General features: G+C 38.3%; 1 protein-coding gene across 4 annotated transcripts in view; it reads left to right on the top strand.

Annotated features, from left to right (window-relative positions):
- Positions 1-15,479, top strand: part of TRPC1 (transient receptor potential cation channel subfamily C member 1) — a 77,316-nt gene that overhangs the window by 23,449 nt on the left and 38,388 nt on the right. For 3 of the 4 annotated variants that reach the window (XM_075546802.1, XM_075546803.1, XM_075546801.1), the window contains one exon: positions 1,620-1,822. In XM_075546802.1, the coding sequence (XP_075402917.1) occupies positions 1,620-1,822 (203 nt within the window). The remainder of the gene's footprint in view (positions 1-1,619; positions 1,823-15,479) is intronic. The other variant, XM_075546800.1, reaches the window with a different exon arrangement.

The following is a 15,479-nucleotide window of genomic DNA, read 5'->3' as shown; positions in this document are numbered from 1 at the left end:
ATTGAGAGTGATGATGCCCAGTGGTGATACTTTTGTGTAAAATGGGTACATGACTATATACTGGTGCTATAAACTATTAAAAAGCCTTTGGCAATATATATATCAAAAGCTTCAGAATTTTTCAGGCCTAATTCTCCCTCTAGGCTCTATGTTAATAAAATAATCCCCAATTTGGAAAAAGTTGTATTATAAAGTGCTCACCTTTGTTCTTATTAGTTGAGTTGGCTCCAACTCATAACAAACCTGTGATTGCTTTGACAACAAATTGAAAGACTGCCCATTCCTGTCCACTCTCACAGTTATTGTGATGTTTGCTTTAGTGTTATTTAAATTAACTAAATAAAATATAATGGATACAGGATCTTAAATGATAACTTAAAGTTTTTTTGCATTTTTTTGTAGTTCTTTGCATTTTCCCGATCATCCTAGACTAAAGTTTTATGAAATAATTGAAAAGGCTCATGATCCCCAAAATATTACAATCTGTTGTTTCTCATCACAGATTGTTGGAAAAATTGCCATTTATACAAAAGTTGCCGTAAAGGGTGTGTGTGTGTCAAGAATGGAGTAGAAGGAATTACCGTACTTTTAATATTCTTTGCATAGTAAATATATAGATACTTGTATTTTTTCAGACTCTTGGAGTACATGACTTTTACAATGCTAACAAATATTACCACACACCAGAAACGTGAACTTAATGTGTTTACAGTATGGAATCAAATAGCTCTCAGGGATATCTAAGTGAAAAGGTGAGAAGTACTGGAAAGAATATGCAGCGGTCATAAAATATTCCATCTCTTTACTTGACTCTGAGCCTCTCATCCCTGATGTCTCTCTTCCTCGCGTCATGCTGTCTGGGCTGTAGGTCTGTGAAGGGGGAGTTGCTCCATCTCCAGAGTAATGCAGAGTGTGGTTCTGATCAGTAGTCAGCCTCTTCATTATGTATTATGTGGCTTGGGCACATTAATTTCTCTGAGCCTCAGTTTCTTTGTAGGGATTATAGCACTCAATTTTCAGGGGATTAAATGAGATGATAAATAGACTCATCAAATGGTAGCTATGGGTGCTATTGCTTTTGTGAATCTAAAGCAGGGAAAGTAGTGCAGGCAATGACTTGGAATGTACAGAGAAATCTATAGAATGAAGACTAGTTCCTGTTCACTACACCTTTCACAGCTTCAGTGCTCTCACTGTGACAAGGTTTTTCATAGAGACAGTGTTTGAAAATTTTTCCATATATTTATACTCTTCCCATTTTTCTTAACATCTGTTTTTCATTATATTCTTTTTTCTAAAATTCTAATCCTTATCCTTGCCATTAAGCATGCTCCCATGCTCTTGTGGAAATTAAACACTTTTTCCTGAAATATTTCTCTACCTATCCTTACTTCCTCTTTGTTAGGAAAACTACTGTCACGATAATATTGCATTTTAGTTAACATTTGGGGAATTCTTTTAAATTGTATTCTCAATCAAATGTTTATTCCTTAAAACAATGCTTACATTCTTTGTGTCCTATATTTTTCTCCCTGTTTCATTCTTCATATAAACATGACTTCGTAAAGCCTCAAATAATCCTTTTTGGACATATATATATATATATTTTTTTTTTTCAGAAGCTAATGGAACGGATTCAGAATCCCGAGTATTCAACAACTATGGATGTGGCACCTGTCATTTTAGCTGCTCATCGTAACAACTATGAAATCCTTACAATGCTTTTAAAGCAAGATGTATCGCTACCCAAGCCCCATGCAGTAGGCTGTGAGTGTACATTGTGTTCTGCAAAAAACAAAAAGGACAGCCTCCGACATTCCAGGTAAAAAAATTAAGATTTTAATTAGTTATTTGATGCAGTAAGGTGTCTGTCAGCAATGTTTGTTTGTTTTTGTTAGTATACTTTCTGTGTAGCCTTGGAGAAATTTAATCCTAGGGTGACTTATGATAACCCAATTTCTAGCCTCTTTACTTAATACATGAGTTCTATGGTTTTTAGTAATGCATAGTAAAAGCTGAATAATTGAGAAAATTTTTCTAATTATAAGTGAGGTTTCTCTTATATTCTTGCTAGGTTTGTTAGGGTTCTCTAGAGAAACAAAACCAGGACACTGATGATATAGATAGATAGATAGATAGATAGATAGATAGATAGATCACAAGAAATTAAAATTAATTAGTCTATAGAGCAGTACAAATAGCTCAGTGCAACTCACTTCCGTGAGAGCGCTAATACACTGGCTGTCCTTCAAGTCTTGAGGGCTACCGGGTAATCTGCTGTAGAGCAATTCAGGCTATCTGGCTATAGGCAGCAAACAGCAAGGCAGATAACTCACAGTCAGCTAGATGACAGGGTCCAACAGTCCCCAGCTCAAGTGATGCATACTCCAGTAGCGTGGCGAAGCCGGTCTTGAAGGAACCTCAAACTACAGGGACACAGTCCATGGGTTAGGTGTCCCCCAGGTAGTGTAGCTTGCAAATTGTGGCAGAGAACAAGCTAAAGCAGCCACACACTGGTCCATCATCAAAGAGCAAGAGACAAGAAAGGCGAGGCTCACTGAGCCATTTATCTCTCTGCCCTTCAATTAATCTCACATGTGTTCATTGGCCATGTTGCCACAATAAACCTTAACTATCACAATAAGGAATGGGACTGTTTGCTCTTTAGAAGAATTTATTAATGCAAGAGAATTTTTAAGTAGAATAGGTAGAAGCGGTACTTCCTACCTTATTTAGAAAGAAAAAAAATTATTTCTGTCTAACTATCTAACTTGTTACCCTACTTGCCTTCACACACAAAAGTGATGTCTTTTATATTCTTCCCCGTTCATCCCTCCTTATTCTTCCTGCTTAACAATGTTTAAAAGTAAGGCGTGATTGACCAACAAAGTCCCTTGTCCTATTTAGATTTAGCAAGGTCACAAATTTGCACATCCTATATAAAATATATTATTCTGGGCTGTCATTGAGGATAAAATGTTCACCATAGAGTTATATTCATGTGTATACAGATATGTTACATTATATGGTACTTAAATGTAGTTGAAATAGGATCAACTATACTGTTTCTTTTTTACATTTGCCACTTTCTATGGCACGCCAGTTCTAGAGGTCCCAGACAGACTATTGACAGGCTGTTTTTAAGATAAAGGTTGTTTAGTACATGAAATTAACTTTAAAGCTGCAAGTCATTCACCCTCACCTTCTTGAACTAGACTGGTTGATTTACACATAGTCACAACTCTATCGATTCAGTCACTTGCAAACACATTTAATGTTTATATGCATAGATTGAATTTGAAATTTTTTTTGTTTTCAAGTATTTTACAGAGATCTGTTTCTCGTTGATACATGACGACTGTGTGTCACTTTTTATTCTTAAAATGACTGTAAAATGACGAAGCAGAAATAAAAGGATTTAAGATTTCATCCAAGTTTTTTTTTTAATCTTTTTATTGGGGCTCATAAGGCTCTTATCACAATCTGTACATACATCAATTGAGCAAAGCACCCTTATACATTCGTTGCACTCGTCATTCTCATAATTCACCTTCCACTTGGGTTCCTGGAATCAGCTCGGTTTCCCTTTTTTCCCCCCATCCCCCTCCCTCCCTGATCCCACCCCTGGTCCCTTGATAGTTTATAAATAATTATTATATCTTACCTTACACTCCCCGGCGTCTCCCCTCACCCGCCTCCCCATTGCCCATCTCCCAGAGAGGAGGTTACACATAGATCTCCGAGATCGGTTCTCCCTTTCTACATGCCCTTCCCTCCTGGTGTCGCCACTCCCACCGCTGGTGTTGAGGGGTTCGTCTGTCTTAGATTCCCTGTGCCTCCAGATCCCCACTGCACCGCTGTACATCCTCTGGTATAACCAGGTCCGCAAGGCAAGGTAGGATTGGGGTCATGATGACTGGGAGGGGAGGAAGCGTTCAGGAACTAGAGGAAGGTTTTTAGTTTCATTGTTGCTATACTGAACCCTGAGTGGCCCATCTCCTCCTCACTACCCCTCTGGAAGGGGTGTCCAGCTGTCTACAGGTGGGCATTGGGTCCCCATCATGCACTCCCCCTCTTTCACGGTGATGTTATTCTCACCACCACCCCACCTTTGTTGTTGGAGATCTGGTCTCCTCTGTCCTTCACCGTCACCTATGTTGGTGTGCTGCTTCCGTGTGGGCTCGGTTGCTTCTGGGCTAGATGGCCGCTTGTTTGCTTTCAAGCCTTTAAGTCCCCAGACGCTATATCTCTCAGTAGCCGGGCACCATCAGCCTTCTTCACCATACTTGCTTATGCACACTTTCGTCTTCAGCGATTATGTGAGGAAGGTGATCACACAATGATTGTTTTTGTTCCTTTGTGTCTGCTACATGGTCCATTCAACACCTTGTATTCGCTTAGGCCTTAGGCCGTGTGCTTCTTCTCTGTGGGCTTTGTTGCTTCTGAGCTAGATGGCCGCTTATTTGCCTTCAAGCCTTTAAGACCCCAGATGCTATATCTTTTATTGATAGCCGGGCACCATCAGCTTTCTTCACCACATTTGCTTACACACACGTCTCTCTTCAGTGATCATGTCGGGAAGATGGGTATCCTGCAATGGCTGTTTAGCAGGGCGAGGTGCTATTGTATTGGGGGATTATGCATGAGGAGGCCCAATGTCCATCTTCTACCCTACTACTGAACCTATAAATATATGCATATAAATCTATTGCCCCCATAATCATAAATATATTTACATATGTACATGTCTGTATTTAGGCTTCTCTGTATGCACTTTGCCTCCTACTCCTTTCCTCTATTTCCTTTCGCTTTCCTCCCGACCCATTACCATGTTTAGCCTTCATTCTGGATACAGTAATTCCTCTCAGTTACCTTGCTCTTGGTCACTCCCTTCCGGTCCTCCCCTCCCCTCCCCTCCCTCCTCTGGTTTTGAACCACTCGCTGTTCCCTTGTCCCTGTGTTAAAAAGCAGTTTTAAAAAAAAGTGTGTTCTTGAAGCAACTTGGCATGGGGATGGGAGAGGAATTGAGATTAGAGAAGACACTCCTGCCTTGGTTGGAAGTGGGGAAAACGTAATCTGAAAGCTTTTCGAGGAGCTGTAGCATAAGCTAAAAGGATCTTTGGTGGCAGATGGGTTACAAGTTGAGCTGCTAAGCACCAGCTCCTACACAGAAGAAAGATGATCATGCGCCCAGGAAGATTTACAGTTTCAGAAACCAGCAGGGCCTATTTTATAGAGTTAGAACTATAGCAGTGCCTTTGGATGTTTTTAGTATAGCCTGGGCTAGCTCTTAAAGTATAAATAAGAATTAAAAGGTGAAGAGCATTTTAGGCATTAAGCACAGCACATGACTATGGTTTGTGTTGTTAGGTGCTATAAATTGAGTTGGTACCTTGTGGACGATTTGAGTGAGTTTTTACTGATGTGAGAATACAGTTAAAGGCACAGCAAACAGGAAAGGACCCTGATTTCCAGAGACTCTTAGATTACAACTAAAGACAAAAAGGTAGCTGGCAAAATGCACAAAATGGGTTCCGTTAAGTGGAAGAGCGTATGTACTGGCAATAGAGAAGTGACGCAATCTGTACTTTATATATCGTTTCTTCTCCACATTTTTATTGGTGACCTAATCCACATGTTTGCTTCTTTTTTGTTTTGTTTTATTTTTTAAGAATATTTCATTGTGTTTTCAGTGAAAGTTTACACAGAAAATTAGATTCTCATTTACTGTCACAAATTGGTGACATTTATGTTTTTTACTATATGTCAGCATTCTCATTAATTCTATTATGAATGTTTTTTAATTTCCAATAATCTGGTTTCTGTCTTCCCTGACCATTTATCTGTTTTTGAGTCATTTTTGAACACTTGGTCTTATATAGGTGTGCAGTACTCAAAAGTAATACCTTTTATTTTATAAACCAATCTGTTATTTAGCTAAAAGGTAGTTTTAGTTCAGAGTCTAAGGAGTATTTCAAGGTGGCAGTCTCAGGGACAGGTGCTAATCTCAACAGTGCAGTTAAGTCTGAACCTTTTAAGAATTTGATTTATGTTCTACATTTTCCTCCATTCCATCAGGATCCATCTACTGTAGTCCTGATCAGAACAGTCGTTAGTTATAGCCAGGCACCATGTTGTTCTTCTTGTCTCAGGGTATGTAAGGTGGTGATTCCTGTACACTCTAAGTGCTATAGACTAGTTTCTTCTCGGAGTCTTTCATTTTTTATTTCTCTATTGCTCCAGATGAGAAGCAACTGGTAATTGTACCTTATGTGGCTGTTTGCAGTCTTTTTTTTTTTACATCATTTTATTGGGGGTTCATACAACTCTTATCACAATCCATATGTATAGCCATTGTGTGAAGCACATTTGTACATTTGTTGCCATCATCATTCTCACAGCATTTTCTTTCTACTTGAACCCTTGGTATCAACTCATCATTTTTTTCCCTTCCCTCTCCACCCCCCCTCCCTCATGAATCCTTGATAATTTATAAATTATTATTTCATTGTAATGTTTTACACTGTCTGACATCTCCCTGCACCCACTTTTCTATTGTCCAGACCCCAGGGAGGCGTTATATGTAGATCCTTGTAATTGGTTCCCCCCTTTTACCCCACCTTCCCTCCACCTTCCTAGTATCACCACTCTCACCACTGGTCCTGAAGGGTTCTTCTGTCCTGGATTCCCTGTGTTTCCAGTTCCTATCTGTACCAGTGTACATCCTCTGGTCTAGCCGGATTTGTAAGGTAGAATTCGAATCATGATAGTGGCGGGGAGAGGAAGCATTTAAGAGCTAGAGGAAAGTTGGATGTTTCATCATTGCTACACTGTACCCTGACTGGCTCATCTTCTCCCTGAAACCCTTCTGTAACGGGATGACCAGTTGTCTACAGATGGTCTTTGGGTCCCCACTCCACACTGCCCCTTGTTCTGAATGATATGATTTTTTGTTCTTTGATGCCTGATACCTGAACCCTTTGACAACTTGTGATTACACAGGCTGGTGTGCTTCTTCCATATGGGATTTGTTGCTTCTCAGCTAGTTGGCTGCTTGTTTACCTTCAAGCCTTTAAGATCCCAGATGCTATTATCTTTTGATAGCGGGGCACCATCAGCTTTCTTCACCACATTTGCTTATGCACCCACTTTGTCTTCAGCGATCATGTCGGGAAGGTGAGCATCATGGAATGCCAGTTTAATAGAACGTGTTCTTCCATTGAGGGAGTACTTGAGTAGAGTTCCAAGGTCCATCTGTGACCTTAATACTAAACCTATAAATATATGCACATAGATCTATTTCTATATCATATATATTACATATGTACATGCCTGTGTGTAGACCTTTATAAATGCCTTTTGCTTCCTACTTCTTTGCTCTATTTCCTTTTACTTTCTTCTTATCCCACTATCATGCTCAGCCTTCCTTTGGGTTTCAGTAATTCCTCTCAGTTACATTGCTCTTGATCAAGCCCTACCAGGCCTCTTACATCCTCCTCACCACTGGTTTTGGGTCACTGTTCTCTTGTCCCTGGGTTTGTTAATACCACTTCCTTTCCCCCACATTCCCTTTCCATGTCCCCCCAGAACGGTTGGTCCCATTGTTTTCTCCTCCAGATTGTTTATCCAGCCTATCTTATCTAGATAGACCTGCAGAGATAATACTATGCACAAAAACAAGACAGCAAAACAAAGGAACAAAATAAAATGACAAAAAATGAATGACAAAAAAAGAAAAGCCTGTAAATAGTTCAAGATTTGTTTGTTGACCTATAGGAGTGTTTTCTGATGGAGCGCCACACCCTAGCCCCAAAGTCTATTTCTGGTACACTCTTCTCCTTGTGCTGTTCTTTAGTGGGCTCCTAGTATTTTGTCTCAGTGTGGCGGGGTCAGGTCGGGCACAATTCCCACACTGCGTCTCCTGTAGGGTATAGGGCAGTCAGGGATAGCGTATCTCATAGTGGGGTCAGTCTTATGGTCCTCTCTGTGCTTTGACTGCTCTGAGCAGGGATATTGTCCTCAAGGCTTGGTGGACCAGGATATGCTTCACACTCTCTTCCTCCCCCTTCATTTGATCTCATGTGCTCTGATCAGACATGTCCCTCTTCCTGAGCTGTAGCTGCAGTGCTGTCCTTTGAAGTATATTCTTCTGGGGGTAGGGGCATCTGTCCATGTAGTTGGGATGGGGGCTGGCCCCTTAAAACTTTCTACTGGTTCCCTGCTTCATGCTGGCATGTTGCATTCACATCTTGGAGCACCGGATTGAAGTCTGGTCCCTCTTTCCCTGTGGAGATATAAACAATAGCCCCCCCCCCTTGGGTGGATTAGTACCCTGTTCCCCATTTCTTTTTTTGTTTTTTTCCCCTCCTTTTTAGTTGGCTACCATATGTATCCCTGGATTTGGTCTGGCTCATGTCATACTACTTGGACGTAACCCTAGGAATGTTGGTATACAGTGACTTTTTTGCAATCTTTTAATACCTCAAATTAACTCAGTGAACTAGGTTGCAATACACAAACTTTATGAATTATATCTTGCCACGTGATGGAGTTATCCCATGAGATTATAGTCCTAAACTTTCAAAATAAAAAAAGTAACCCTAAAAGTTGTCTGGTTATATCTAAGAAATTTCGTGATTATATTTCCTATGTAGTCTTTTATATATTTGAATATCCATGAGCATACATAATACATGTGTATACACATATATGCAATCACTTGTATATGGACACATGTATGCACATAAATACATAGTCATATGCATTCAGACATGTAATTTGACATATTTTGTGTTGTAAAATTATATGTGTCATGTCCTTTTAAAAAATTCCTTTTCTCTTGTGTCCTTCAAATGTTTGATCATTTACATGGTCAAACTGTATATTCAGCCTCCACATTTGTACTACTATAATTTTGCTTTTTCTGTCTTAAAATTTTAAAGCCTTAATTTCTTTTTCTTGCCTTATTGCACTGGATAGAACTTCCAGTATGATGTTGCATAAATATAATGAAAGCCGGCATACTTACCTTGTTTACAATCTTAGTGGGAAAGCATTCAATCTTTTATCATTAAGTATGATGCTAGTGTAAATTTTTCAGAGATGTCCTTGATAGGGTTGAGGAAATTCCTTTATGTTTCTAGTTTGTTGATTTTTTTATTAATAATTTTTCAATTTTGTCAAATGCTTTTATTTATGCTCTTAAGATGATTTTATGGTGTTCATTATGGTATTGATATGTTATATATTTTAACTATTAACTGGATAGCAAACTAGCCTTGCATTTCTGTGATAAATTTGATTGTGATATGTAATCCCATTTTATATGTTAACTGAATTTGCTTTGCCAATATGTTCAATACTTTTACATCAGTATTCATGAGGGATAATGTTTTTATCAGTGTAACAATCTCATAAGATGAGTTTTAAAATATTCTTTTCTATTTGCTGAGTGTCTATAGGATTGGAATTATATCCCTTAAAGGTTTGGTAGAATACATCAGTCTAGGCTGAGACTTTTCTTTCAGGATAATTTTTAATGGTTATATTGAATTAACTTTCTTGGAATAGTGTCAGGGGAAGCCAGCCCCTAACACATTATTACGGGTCCAGTAGGCGCAATTGTATAGTGATAGTAAATAAAGATCATAGTAAAGTTATAGAGAGCATGAGAGATAGAAGAGAAATATTGAAATAAATGGAGTCAGACATGATTCATAGTAGCATACTCACCTCAGCCACACTTGGTGGTCCATGTGGAGGGAGAGAGCGCTCTTTAATGCTAGCCCAGGCTTTTTATATTATCTGGGGGCATGCAAGCCCCCTAATTACAGGTGAGTACAAACGTCACAGAAAGGGGTTGTGCTATAGGTAATACAGTAATGAGAGAGGGTGGTCTAGGGACATGCATGCAATAGGGACGTGCATGTGACAAGATGGGCGGATCCTAGATATAGGATGGCAACTTAACTTTGGATGTCACAGAGCCAATTTGGCCTGTTTCCTGGCTCAACTGATAAGAGAGCATTATTGGTAGGGTGTGAACGCTTGGTCTCAGGCCTCAGGGAGAAATAGTTCATTGTGCCGTCCCCCCTCCCCCCCAGGCCTACCCTGTAGTCTGGTGACTAACTGCCCTCAGGGAGGATGTCTGTAAGCATCTGACCTCCCCCCACAGAATAGGTCTATTCAAATATGCTTCCGCTTGAGCCCATTTGGATAATTTGTGTTGTGCTAGAGATTTTTTTGTTTCTTCTAATATGTCTAATTTGGCATTAAGATCTTCATAATCAGCCACCCTTTGTTTTTCCCCCCTCTTTCTTTAGTGTCTCTAGTATTGTCCTTTTTTTTTTTTTCCCATTTTGGATCTTGGTAATTTGTGTTTTCTTTCCTTTGGTCTTGGTCAGTTTACTTTAGAATTTGGTTAAATATGGTTTACAGGTCAAATTGGCCTCCCCATTTTTTTAGTGGAGGCAAAAGTAAATAAAGTTCTATTGAATTACAGCCATGCCCATTTGTTTACATAATGCCCGTTGGTGCTACCAATATAACAGCGAGAGGTCAAGAAGTCACACAGAAACGGTATGAACATCCTAAAATTTTGTTATCTGCACCTTTATTGAAAAAGTATGCTGAGCCCTGATCTAGCTAGAGGTTCATTGATCTTTTCAAATAAGCAAATTTAATTTCAGTCATGGTCCTCTATTTTTCAGGGGGGAGGTGGTCATTCCACTGTTCTTTACTATAAAATTTTGCCTTTGTCTTTCATCAGTTTGACTATTAATTTGTCTAAATGTGGTGGTTTTCCTTAAGTTTATCCTACTAGAAGTTTATTGAGTTTCTGAACCTAATAGGCTTAATATTTTTCATCAAAACTTGGAATTTGGGGGCCTTTATTTATTTATTTATTTATTTTTCTACCCCTTCTTCCTTTCCTTTTGAAAGTTACATTACACATATGTAAGTACAGTTGCCAAATTTCTCCAGGCCTCCATGATGCTGTTCATTTTTCTTATATATTCTATTGGGTAATTTATATTTACTTTTCTTCAAATTTACCAATTCTTTCTTCTGCTACTCATTTCTGCTGTTTAGTCCATCTAGGGAGCTTTCTGGGCTTTTAAAATTTGTTGTACTTTTAATTGGAGAATTTTCATTTGGTTCCTTCATAAATTTTTTCTCTATTTAAATGTTCTATCTTTTGACTCATTGTCATTATACTTTCTTTAATATTTAAATACATATTTTAATAGTCATTTTGATATATTTGTTAAGTGTAATATCTAGGCACTTAGAATTTTGGCATATCCTTTTTTTTTTCTTTCTGTGTGTGAATGAGGAAACCCCTGTTCTTTGCATGTCTAGTATTTCTTTATTTGAAAACTGGCTATATATAGCAACTCTCAGTTCTGTTTGATGATTTCTAAGGTTTTTTTAATGTCACTTACCTGGCTCTTAGCTGCAGAATCTGCCTCCCCACAATGTACAGTAATTGATGCCTATGTTTCATTTGCTTTTTATTTGTATTTCACACTTTCACTTTGCTTTCTCAGAGTCATGCCTGTGCCTACAAGCTTAGGATCAGCCAGTGGTTTGAGAAGAAGCTGTGTAAATACACTTTGAGTCCATAAAGGTCCTACTGTCTTCTCATTTTTGTGTGGGTTGGCCAATACAGAGTTGCCACCAGTTTAATGTTTCCTTATTCTTTTTTTCTTTCACCAGATACTAATTTACCCTGCACACGTGTAATTTTCCAGTCAGCTAGGGATTTGTGGATCAGTTATTTGCACACTTATATGGATGTCTTATTCCCAGCCTTTCACTGGTAGATTTCTGGCTAGTTCACTGTCTGCCTCAACTCAGACTGCAGTGTTGGTCTAGCGAAGCTTCCTGTGTTCCTTGCTTCCACCATGCTGCTGTTTCATCCAGTCAGGCTGTAGGTTGCTGCTTCCTTCATCGAATCATTTTTGCCTTCTCCTTTACAGAGGGCAGGTTTATGAGCTTCAAGTAGGTGCAGTTATAGTTTTCACCGACTGAATGGGGGTACAGATGATGGTGACAGCCCAGGGAAGTGGGCCACTGACTCCAGGCTCTCTTGCTAAAAGCTCTAATAAGTGTTTGAAGACAGTTTCCAGTAACATGAAATGAATGATGTTTTAACATGATTTTTGTCCAGTTGTGTACTTGGATGTTATTGTATGTATGTATTGAGATATATTCCTGACCTAGTCTTACTACTGTTACCTTGGATTAAGTGTAAAATGCCAAAGGTGATAAATTTGAGAAAGTAAGACAACTTTATTATTTGTTAGTAATTCTCTTTATTATTTGTTAGTAGATCTCTTGACATGACTGATAATGTAAGTAATTAAAAATAGCTTATAGAACCTGTCTGATAAAATAAATTAACACAGATATGTTGTTGGAAACAGAAAGATACTACATATAAGATTGGTTGTATAACTCAGTTACCGGTGGTATGAAATTTTGGGTTTGGTTTACAGCAATTTCAGCATGCTGGCTACTGGAGATCTGAGGATACACAAAGCAACTTTTTAATCATTTATGTGGTGCTTAAACTGAGACTTTGAAGCTCTGAACAGAGTGGAACTACTCCATAGGGGTTTCAAAGTTGAAAACCTCTTGGGAAGACAACTGTCACATCTTTTTCCTGCATTGTGGTTCAAACTGCTGCCCAACTCTTAACCCACTGCACCACCAGGGCTCCTACGATGTATCTAGAATGGACAAATTCAGAGACAGAAAGAATAGAGGTTACCAGGGGTTTGGAAAGGTAATTATATGAAGTTATTGCTTAATGGGTATAGAATTTCAAAAAAGATTTAGGAGTAAAGCAATGCATTTTACAAGTTTTAATCTTTTAACTCAGTAAGACAAACTCTGAAAGTTCAAATAAGTAATATACATCAATACATTTGTTTAAATTAAAATTATTCATAATAGACAAATCCATAAGTACTGAAGTAAAAATGGACCAATAAAGTAGGGAAGAGTATTTGAAACTCTTTACTGAAGAGACACCTAATTTCCTGATAGGCATTGATTTTATGAATTGAAATGAAAAAGATTAACAATCACCTATTGGCATGGCAAAGATTTTTAAATATTGATAATACTTGGCCTTAATGAAGATGTAAGGGAAAAATTAGTTTTCCTGATTGTTTGGCCTTGGAAACACCTATTAAAATTTAAAATACACTTTCCCAGCTGCTATAAATATGTAAGCTAAAAGATGTTCTCAATGACATAATTTATTGTTTATTCTGAAAAAAAAAAGAAACAACTTGCATGTCATTAATGGAAACTGATGAACTAGTGGAAAAGCATGTGTAAAGAATGAGATCAATCTTTATATATTGTCACAGGAAAAGGTTCATAGTATATTACATTATAAAAGGAAGTTCCTTTAAGTACTGTATCTGATTATGTTTTGTGGCAGTAGAAATTATCTTGACAAGTATACACAAATCCCTGAGTAGAGCAGCAGTTCTCAACCTGTGGGTCTCAACCCCTTTGGGAGTCCTCAACCTGTGGGTCTCAACCCCTTTGGGAGTCGAACAACCCTTTGACAGGGGTCACCCGATTCATAACAGTGCAACATGACAGTGATGACATAGCAGTGAAAACGCTGTTATGGTGGGGGGGCACCACAACACGAGGAACTGCATGAACGGGTGTGTCATGAGGAAGGCTGAGAAGCACTGCACTAGAGGCTGTCTTTGAGAAGTAGTTTATGGAAGGAGGGAAAGGAAGTCTCTTGTTTCCAAACTGCTTCCTTTTTTCCTAATAAAAAGCATGTATTGCAGATATAATTAAAGGAAAAATATGCCAATTAATAAATTAAGAAATACATTTGTGTATTTATAATTGAAAAAATTAGCAAAACCTTTGTGCATTTTTCCCTATTTAAATGCTAAAATATGAACATTAATTTACATAACAGGAAGGAGGTACTTTTCTATTAGATTAAGTATAAGGCAATGATTTAAGAAGTCTTTTTTTAAGATTTGAAACACCTTTTAATAACAGCCCCTGGTTGAATGAGCCCTTTGTTATGTGTATCTAGCATGCTAATGCACACTCGCTGAGGTAAGGAAAACTTAATAACCATCCACATAATATAAAACATTTTTTAAAATAATAAAATAAAATAAAAAACATTTCTTAGTAATTATTATTGATACAGGATTAAGAGGTAAAAATTTAATTACTATATATACTTGAGTATAAGCCGACCTGATTATCATCCGAGGCACCTAATTTTACCACAAAAACTGCATCTAAAATGTGCTGAAAAACTCAGCTTAGGGAGGAGAGCGGAGCGGGGAGGGAGGGGGAAAAGTGAGGAGCTGATACCAAGGGCTCAAGTAGAAAGCAGGTATTTTGACAATGATGGCAACATATGTCCGAATGTGCTGGACATAAGTGATGTATGTATGGACTGTGATAAGAGTTGTATGAGCCCCTAATAAAATGATTAAAAAGAAAAGAAAAACTAGGCATATACTCGAGTATGTACAGTAAATTGGGCTGAACAATATGAAGTTTCAAATCTGTAAAAAGAATCACTAAACAAATTCCTAAAAAGTAGCCTTGAAAGGAAATAGAGGAAAGAACTAGGAGAAAAGGGCAATTATAGAGGTCTAAAAACAGGCATGTACATATGTAAATATATTTATGTATGACTACGGGGAAATAGATCTATGTACATATATTTATAAGGTTAGTATTAAGGTAGCAGATAGACATTGGGCCTCTACCCAAGTACACTTTTTTCTATTAACCTGGCATTCCATGAAGCTCACCTTTCCAACACAATTGCTGAAGACGAAGTGGATGCATAAGCAAATGTGATAAAGGGATCAGATATCAGGCATCAAAGAACCAAAAATCATATCAGTGTGAATGAGGGGGAGTGCAGAGTGGAGACCCAAAGCCCATCTGTAGGCAACTGAACATCCTCTTACAAAAGGTCACGGGGAGGAGACAAGCCAGTCAGGGTGCAGTATAGCATCGATAAAACATTCAACTTTCCTCTAGTTGAATGCTTCCTCCCCCACACTCTCATGATCCCAATTCTACCTTGCAAATCCAGCTAGACCAGAGTTTATACATGATATGAGGTGGAAACAAAGGGAATCGGGACAGATAAAACCCCTCAGGACCAGTACTGTGAGTAGCGATATCAAGAGGGTAAGGGAAAGGTGGGAGGAGAAAGGGGGAGCTGATCACAGTGATCTCCATATAACCCCCTCCCTGAGGGAGTGACAACAGAAAAGAAGGTGAAGGGAGACATTGGTTAGTGTAAGACATGAGAAAATAATAATAATTTATAAATATCAAGGGTTTATGAGGGAGGGTGGAGGAGGGAGAGGGAAAAAATGAGGAGCCGATACCAAGGGCTCAAGTAGAGCCCAAAGAAAATGTTTGAAAATGATGATGGCAACAAATGTATAAATGTG

Source organism: Tenrec ecaudatus, chromosome 4 (genome assembly GCF_050624435.1).
Source record: "Tenrec ecaudatus isolate mTenEca1 chromosome 4, mTenEca1.hap1, whole genome shotgun sequence".
In the NCBI taxonomy this organism is placed as follows: Eukaryota; Metazoa; Chordata; class Mammalia; order Afrosoricida; family Tenrecidae; genus Tenrec; species Tenrec ecaudatus.
Note: the sequence above shows the minus strand (reverse complement) of the source record. Positions and strands in the feature narration are given on the sequence as shown.